Source organism: Poecilia formosa, unplaced genomic scaffold (genome assembly GCF_000485575.1).
Source record: "Poecilia formosa unplaced genomic scaffold, Poecilia_formosa-5.1.2 Scaffold225, whole genome shotgun sequence".
Lineage (NCBI taxonomy): Eukaryota > Metazoa > Chordata > Actinopteri > Cyprinodontiformes > Poeciliidae > Poecilia > Poecilia formosa.
Window position 1 is genome coordinate 23,165 of NW_006800164.1, and position 8,880 is coordinate 32,044.

At 36.6% G+C, this 8,880-nt stretch overlaps 1 protein-coding gene across 1 annotated transcript in view; it reads right to left on the reverse strand.

Annotated features, from left to right (window-relative positions):
- Positions 1-2,032: 2,032 nt before the first annotated feature.
- LOC103149404 (inactive dipeptidyl peptidase 10-like) overlaps positions 2,033-8,880 on the reverse strand; it is a 36,808-nt gene continuing 29,960 nt past the window's right edge. The window contains exons 19-26 of the mRNA XM_007568541.2: positions 8,407-8,535; positions 8,259-8,324; positions 7,800-7,854; positions 7,005-7,101; positions 6,703-6,761; positions 3,488-3,560; positions 3,254-3,327; positions 2,033-2,798 (exon numbers count right to left, since the gene is read on the reverse strand). Coding sequence (XP_007568603.1) covers positions 2,670-2,798; positions 3,254-3,327; positions 3,488-3,560; positions 6,703-6,761; positions 7,005-7,101; positions 7,800-7,854; positions 8,259-8,324; positions 8,407-8,535 — 682 coding nt within the window. The 3' untranslated portion in view covers positions 2,033-2,669. The remainder of the gene's footprint in view (positions 2,799-3,253; positions 3,328-3,487; positions 3,561-6,702; positions 6,762-7,004; positions 7,102-7,799; positions 7,855-8,258; positions 8,325-8,406; positions 8,536-8,880) is intronic.

An 8,880-nucleotide genomic window follows, 5' to 3' on the forward strand; every position in this document is an offset into this window, starting at 1 on the left:
TTTCTGATTTGAATTTCTGAAATAAATGTCTAATTTTAATTAGCATGGCCGTGAGGAGAGGTGTAACCTTGGAAAAAATTAGATTTTTAGGTTCTTTATTGGCACTGATTTAAGTAAAAACGAAAATATGAAACTTTTGTCAATCTTTAATAAACAGCAAGACAAAATAATAAAATAAAATAAAAAAACAACCAAAAATCAATCTTATCATTCATCCAAAACCTACAGCAGTTTCTAGACTTAATATTTCCGCCCCCATATTGAGTGTCCACATGTAACTGGTCAGGACCCTCGCCTCCGCTCCAGTCATGGCTGTAACTGCAGCCTGGTTGTTTACTTCCTGGTGTTTTTCATATGGAAATGAAGCTCTGAACGTCGAGCGGACGTTGTCGAGGACACTCATCCTGTGATTAATGGCTCTCCTGTGAGGCGGTCGGTAATTGTGCGACTTGCTCTCTTAGCCACAATCGCACGGAGCGGTTCACTCTGCTGCTGTGGACACTCACGGTGCTTTTAATTGCAGAGCTTTGTGGGCTTGCGCTGTAACTAGGAAAAGAACGAAGCCCTCGAGAGTATGTGCGCCAACTCTGCAGGAAATTTTCACCGCACGAACAAGGAAATTGGGTTCAAAAGCAAAACACTGCTTGAGTTTTGACGTTGGAGTAATTAAAGGGACATTGGGGGACTCAAAAATAACAAAAGAGCTTACATGAACTATAAAAAAAAGTTGAGTTTTACAGCAAAATATGTAAGATTGTCACCTGGACTCAAACAAAAACACCACAAAACTGGTGTGACATTAATAAATATCTACTCTTAGAAGTAATAAATCTGTACAAACATCCAGAAGACTGTTAAGAAAACACACATTAACCTCAAGGATTACACATTTAGTTTGCGCTGATGCTGTGTACAAGCTGGCTGAGTTGCCCCATAATAATGTAATAATAAAAATAATGTTAAAAAAAAGAATGAAACTTTCCACTAGTGAGCCAGGTTTAAGACATGTTTTTTTTTAAATGTAAGATTTAAATTTAAAAGGGATCAAAACTCACATTAGAGTAAAGCTTTAAATGTTTCACACTTTTTGTTGGAAAGTGAATGTTTTTGAGGTGGACGGTGTTTAAAGTATAGCATTTTTTTTTGTACATGGTAAAATATAACTAGATTAAAATGTTGTTTACTCAGTATTTTGCATTACCAAAAATATTTAAATGTCTGTAGAAAAAAATACTGCCATGACAATTTAGTTTTCAAATGTCTGCTGATACATAAGAATAATAAAAATGACCTGTTGTCAAACATTTAATAATCATTGAACATTGAACTATGTTCCTAAATTTCAGAAGGAATTTTGCGTCGTAGAAATTAACATTGGACTGATTGTAACTTGATTTTAAAGCTGGATTGAATTTGTAATAAATTGGAATGCATCTATTTGGAATAAAAAGTATCCAAACAACTGTTTTCTTTTTAAGACAATAGATTTTTAAATTATACGTTTGAAAGTGAAGATATGGAATTGGAATTGTAAACAATTGGATTGGAATGTCAGTGGTTTAGCATAACTGAATGTAGAAAACATATTCTAGAAATAGCATGTAGTAGTCTTTAGTCAGAGGCCTCTCCAGATTTGATGCAAGACTGACTGCTATCAGAGGAGCTTTCAGCCGACAGTTCACAATGATTCTTGAAAGCTGCTAATATAAGTATTTAATTTCAATTTGGGATAAAAAAAAAAAAAAGTCAAAAGGTGTAATGTCCTATTTCAGTGAAAACATATTTCTTAAGTTTTATATAGTTCAAATTTGTTTCCATTTTAATTTGTGGATGTTAAAAAAATCAAATCATAAAACCCTGTTTTTAAAAAATATATAATACAGCCAGTTTCATGTATTTAAATTCAGCAAATTTTGACTAATTTTGAGTAAACTTGATGCTAAAATACAACACCCAATTATGTTCCACCGTACAAATACTATCTCAGCATAGCTACTCTGTGACCATAAATGAACAAACTGCAAAACAATCATAAACTTATACATCTCTTATGTTTAAAAATGAAATAAAAAAAAAATCCAAAAGGCTAATAAAAAGTGCCAGGGCAATCCAAAAGTTTACAGAGATGACTTTTTTTTTATTTATTTTTTTTAAGTTTTGGTCATCTTACTCTTCTTCTGTTCTAAAGTTGTCTTCAATCATGTGCACAGCGCCCCCGCAAGGAAACTTAAGGAAGTGATCTCAAGAGAAAAAGGCCAGATTCTTGTACTTTCAGATTAGTCGATTAACATTTCATTCCAATTTTAGTCTTTTGGTTCCTCTTCTTTGAAAAAGGGACCTGAAGACTTTTTATTCTACTGTAAAAAAATACTTTGGCATTGGATTTTTAAACTAAATAAATCAGGAAAATCTTACTAAATTGATGAATTAGCTTGAAGGGGACAATGTTTTTGTTGAATTAGAGCAACTTCGGCCTTAAAATTCCCAGTCGGGTTTGATAACAACAGTCTGGCTAACAACACTGACTGTACAGCTGCTGGACTGTGAGAGCATATTGGATATGTCTGATATGTCATACAGACGCTGATTTTGTCCATCAAACGTGGCGCTACTGGCTTAGAACAGACACATTTGGTCTTCCGCACACGTTAATAAACCCCGTCCTCCTTTCACTCGTCGTCCCGCTGTTCGAGCAACAATGACGTGTCAAGCAAGCAGCCCCTGAAATATCCAATTAGAGAGTGAGTCAGCTGAATCCGGCTGCGTGTCGACAGGAAATGGCCTTCGTCCGGGTAGATCTGAGTTCGGCAAGAGATGGAGAAAAGGAAAAAAACATAACAAACGAATTCAGTCGCAGCCTTTTCTGCCCAGTTCAAAACTACAAACACGAGGGGTTTCTTCTTCTATTATTCTGTTCAAGGTTTATTATCTGGAGATCTTCACAGAATGTTCTGTTTTCAAAAGTACTGCATTATCGACGTGGGGAACTCAGGTGAAACACATTTACTTATTACGTTCTTTTTGCTGAAAGTGCCTAACTGCTACTGAGTGAGATGCATAAATACAAAACTACAATTTTCCCTGCCTTACAAATGTAAATCTTTTAGAGGTGCTAGCACGACTGTAGACAAGTAGTTAGCTTCTCTACTTTCAACCCTGTTTTATTGTAAGTTACGTTGACGCAAGGTGTTTAAAATCTCCTTGTATGTTCTCCCCTTTAATCAATTTTGCATTAAAAAGGGGCGGTAATTACCTGCATAGTGTAGTTGGCTCCAATCTTTATTAAATGTTTAATGAGCTCGGCCGAGTGTTGGAAGTGAACGTTCGCTGTGGACGAAAACACAACAAACTTCCATGTTAAATAATATTTGACAAGGAAAAAAAACAACATTTTGCCATTCAAGTGCATTTTATAACACACATTACACCAATAACAAGACTTTTGAAATCTGTCTTTTTAGCATGAAGAGGTCAGAGATGTGGGTACCATCAGCAGTGCCGTGGGCCAGAAACAGAGTTCCTCCCTCAAGACCTTTCATGCCGGGCAGCACTTTGGATGCCTGAAAATGAAATGCAAGTAAGATTATTGAAACTGTATATTAAAAATAACACTGAAAATCCAGATAAACCTGGATAAACTTATAGAAATTGTGGAGAGCGTGACCTTTTACATCACCTCAGAATGAATATCGATGTTATGTCAATTGTAGGGATCCCTTAACCATTCTACTGATTGGAAATAAGTATGTAGGTTAAAATTTAAAGATATATCAGCTTAAACTGGGAATCTATGAATGCGACTATAAATGGAAACGATATGATTACGGGTTTTAATAATTTTACTTTTTAACATGTTACATCTAGTAGTAATTTAAACCTTAAAAGTGTAAAGACGATTTTGTTTTCTTGCTAATGCTTTGTCAGGTAACTGTTTGCGGGATTCAGACTGGTGGTGTTTTTCTTTCCAACTTTCAGATTCCTTGGACTAGCAGCACTGAACCAAAATATCTGCTTATAATCATCAAATATATCTGATGTTTTGTTTCTTTTGTAAAACGACGGACGAACTGGGCCAGAACTTCCTGCAAACCTTCAGAATAAGAGCTTCAAATAGTACACATTCCAAAATTTGAAAAAAGCAATTCAGGACAATTAAATTACTTAAAACTTTTTTTTCTTACTTGTAAAAACTCAAAAGTCTTGGTGTATGAGGGCTCAACCTTGTAAATATGTATAATATATGTTATCATTTTTATTATTATTAATACTCCTGAATTATACTTATACAATTGTAATAATGTTTGCATATTGTTGTACATGTAGCAAAACCTTGATATAAATAACTGATTAATTTGCTCATAATTGTTATTAAATTTACATCAGAAGCATAAAATTTGCTCACAGATATAAATTAGTTGGCATCCAGAAATTGGGTTTCTTATCTGGCTGAAACCAAAGAAATGTTTTAATTTTTTTTTAGTTTACACCTTTGAGACATCACGTAGACTCCTTGAAACAAAAAGCCAGACACTATTTAGGATTCCTTCCTCATGATTAGTTGTAGAGCTAGAGGAATTCCCAACTTCTCACTCCCATTATTCACTTACTCCCTGCTGGGATTTGGACCTGAAGACATCATGAATAAGTCATCCACAACCTGACTTTTTTCATACTCTGTCACTCTTAGTAAAACGAGTTTCATCTGATCAGATCAGTGTAACATCTCCCCCTGCCCCCCCTTTTTTCTGGATTTCATTTAAAGCAGATCTCCCACCTCCTGCTGTGAAAGACACAAAAATAGAGCAGTCTGGCCCAGATATAAGCAACCCACTTAGCAGGAAAAATACACCGCAACCTTCATATAGAGGGCAGCCGAGGGAAAGGTTTTTAGGTTTAAACGCCTGGCATTTCCACAGGAGCTTTTGAAGATGAAACATAACAAACACACAACACTGTTTTACTAAAGAGAATCTGTGGATGAAAAGATGCATAAAATGCTGATCGTTATTGTTTTTGGGCTAAAGGTGGCACAAAGGATTCAAAAGACAATGACGACCAGAACCATGAATAAAACTATAGAATGAAAAATGTCATCCTGACACCTGTCAGGTGTCAGGATGACACTGACATTATGATTAATTCCAGTAAAAAAATGTGCCTCTGCTGGACACGGGAGAGTCATAATATTATCTAATAACTACTAATAATTTGTGAACTTTTGAAAAGGAGAATTACACAAATTAGGTGTGTAAGGTGTCCACAATGTGTGTATCCTGAGGTGTATTTATTGCTTTACTAGAATGTGGGGAAAAAAAGACAGAAAAATGATCTTTGCGTTTGGGTCAGATGCATGTTGGTTTTGTCGTGCACATGGGGATGTGGTTGTGTTTGTGTGTTTCAGGTGATGGTTTTTCCACCTCTTTCACACTTCCTCAGTCTCTCTTTTTTTTTTGGGTCGGTGGATATCGCCAACTCAATTCTCACTCCACCCGCCTCTTTCATTGTGTCTTTGGTCAAGACACTTCATCCGCCTTGCCTGGAAGGCGGATGAAGGAAATGGTACGAAATGCCAGCCTCACTTCCTTCAGACTGCCTCAGGGCAGCTGTGGCTACAATCCAGTAGCTTGGCATCATCAGCCGGTATATGTGCTCTTTGAGATCTCAATTTGATATAAAGGACATTATAAATAAAAGCAATTATTATTATTTATCTAGCTAGTAGATATCTTATAGAACAGAAATATCTAACAATCTATCTAGCTAGTTAGCTATCTACCTATCTGCGTCACTACTGCTAGCTATCTTAAAGTCCAGAAATAACTAGCTAGAGTAAAATATCCTTTATTGATCCCCAAGGGAAAATTGTTGAAAAGCTATGGTGATAAATAATAAAAATTTAACAATAAGAGATAAAGTTTATTAAAAAAAATAAACACACACACACACACACACATATATATATATATATATATATATATATATATATATACACACACACTTAAGAATGATGCAAGTAATTCGTAAGATAGTAGCTAGCGCGCTATCATGCTATCTTAGTAGCTCTCGTTAGCCATCTTCATCCATCCATCCATTTTTTTTACACCCAGGAGGGGTGCTGGTGTTTATCTCCAGCTAACGTTCCAGGCGAGAGGCGGGGTCACCCTGGACAGGTCGCCAGTCTGTTGCACATTAGCCATCTTATAATCCAGAAATACCTAGCTAGCTTGCTAACTATGTATGGTGGTACGGTGGTAGGAGTTCGTCCAACTGCAGCTTCCGGCCCCCAAACTGTTCATGTCCCCACCTCATCATCTGTGGCACATTTCCCCCCTCTTTCCAAAATAAGCCTCAAAGTGGCATGAGTCACTGCATATTTTCCCTTCAAGTTTGTACTTTAAGCATCACAACCTACACGGGTTTCAGGCCCTGTTTTGAGTGTATGCGAGCTGTGTAAAAGGGAGCTCTGGACAGAGTGTTTCACCTTTGACACTTTACCAAAAGCTCCAGTGACAGCTCTCTTTTTAGTATGCATCATACGATTTATGGGATGATTAATTCAGTGTTTTGGTTTGTTTGTTTTAGCGGTTTATAAACCTGAAGGGAGACGAAGTAGGTATTTGTAGCTCGAACCCCAGATTTGAATAAATCTCTACTGGGACATACAGTAATAAGCAGCAGGATTATAATTAGCAAAAAGCTTACATGGTATCTGCTGTCCTCTGTTGAAGGCAAGCCGAAGTATCTCTCTGAGAAGGCTGAGGCTGAAATTGAAGCAGGGAGAGGTTGATTAAAGGCGACTCAACGACACACTTTTAATAAATGCAGGAGCTTTTCATCTTAGAATTTCTCTGAGCCTAAATCCCTAAACGCAGAGCCAAAGTATAATTAAAGTCCCCCTACCCTGATGAGACAAATGAGAGAGTCTACATTCACAGAGCTGGTGGTTCAGCAGCACAGGTATTAAATATGTATTTTTTCCTCAATGTTTGCAGTGGTTTACCTACCGTACATGGTCCAGTCAATGATGGGAGCCTGAGCAGCTGCACATCTTATCAACCTTCCTGAATCCAGCATCATCAGAGTGATGTAACCCCCATAACCCTGCAGAGGAAAGTCAGTTATGAGGAAAAATCACTGAAAACAGATTTTATCCTGAAACCTTGAGTTCAAATCAGCATTTGTAAAATGACAAATTATAGAATTAATAGGCTTTCCTAACCTGTAATGCACCATTCAGTACTTTGTAGGAGTTAAATAAAAATCTATATCAATTCTTTCCTGTTATAAAAACAAATGTTGCTTACATTACCAGGTACTATAGACCAAGAGTCTGCAAACTGCAGCTCTGAAGTCACAAGTGGCTCTTTCCCTTCTATAATGGAATTGAACAATCTGACTTAAATTTAATAACAAATGTGGATTAAGGCCGTCTTTTCATTTCTCCTTAGCAGAAGAATAGTAAAATACCAGTCATACTGTTCTAGATCAATTTTTTTGTCATTAAGTTTTTTTCGTTTTTCATAAATTTACAAATCCCACTGAAGGAAACATCTATCCTCTTTTCTTCAAATGTTCTTATGTTTTCTTTTGTCTTAAACCCTAAAAACACAAATAATATGTGTTTCTACAGTAAATATTTATAAGTTTTTTCCTTTTAAAAAAAAAAAACTAACATTTGCACCTCTGAAGAAGCATTGTTTAGCTGGTCTGAAGGCAGACATGGCTCTTAGAATTATAAAGGCTGCAGACGTCTCCTATGGACTGATTTATTGAACGATAGCCGGACAGACGAGACTGACCTGTCCATAAACTCCAATACGAGTCCGATCAACATATGGCAGCTTCACCAGGAATCTGGACAAAAAACAAAAAAGTTGTATTACAATATCATTTGGCATATTTAACTCAGATCAGGGTCAGAATGAAAATAAAAATTATAAGCAATATATTGGCAGAGTCGACTTTCTTCTTCATGTCACGTTGGAATATAAACTCTATAAACTACAAAACAAAAATGTAAACCACCATTTTTGACCTGCCTGCGGTTAAAGGTTGCGCTAATATGTTAGCATTTTGACAAAAGAGGAATCTTCACTGAAACCCCATTGGAAAGAAAATGTTTAGTCTCCTAAAGTGCTGCTTCTGTGCGGCACAAAAAATTGTTCCTGTGTCAACGAGACACTTAAAATAATTTTCTTTGAGCTAATTTTGATTTCAGTAATAACTTCATGAAGACAATGCAGATGTTTTCAACGTACTCCAGAGCCGCTATCTGGTCCTCGACATCCACCGTCCTAAGTCTGTGGTAAACCTGATCAGGCAACCTGGAAATACAAAAGAAAACTGTCAGGAATAAAAATATAGATCAGTAGTGCTATTAAAAAAACTGACAAAATATCGACGCACCTTTGACCTCTAAACCCAGGTCCTCTGCCGTCGAGCTGAGCCACTATGACTTGCTCTAATACGGCAAGCACCAAGTCCCAATTCAACCCAAATTTCTCCGTCACCACCTGTTCGCCTGGAGAGCTGCCTCTGCCAAGAAACATTTCTGATTTACTCACTGCTTGACTCTGACTCTAGACTCTATCTTGGAGGTAAAGTGACAGAGGTAGAGGGTGGATTCATTTAGAGTCAACTTCTCTCCTACTGCTCAACATCAAGATCCAAACTCTAAGTTGGGAAAGCTCTTATTTTAATTTTTTACATGCAATATTTGCCACAATAATTACTTCATCAATCCATTTCTATTTTTATTGCCAATGTTTGCAGGATCAGTTCTCCATAGGAAAGAAGGAACAACTAAAACAGGCTATATGCGGCCCAAAAAAATAAAGGGAACACTCAAATAACACATCCTAGATCTGAATGAATGAAATA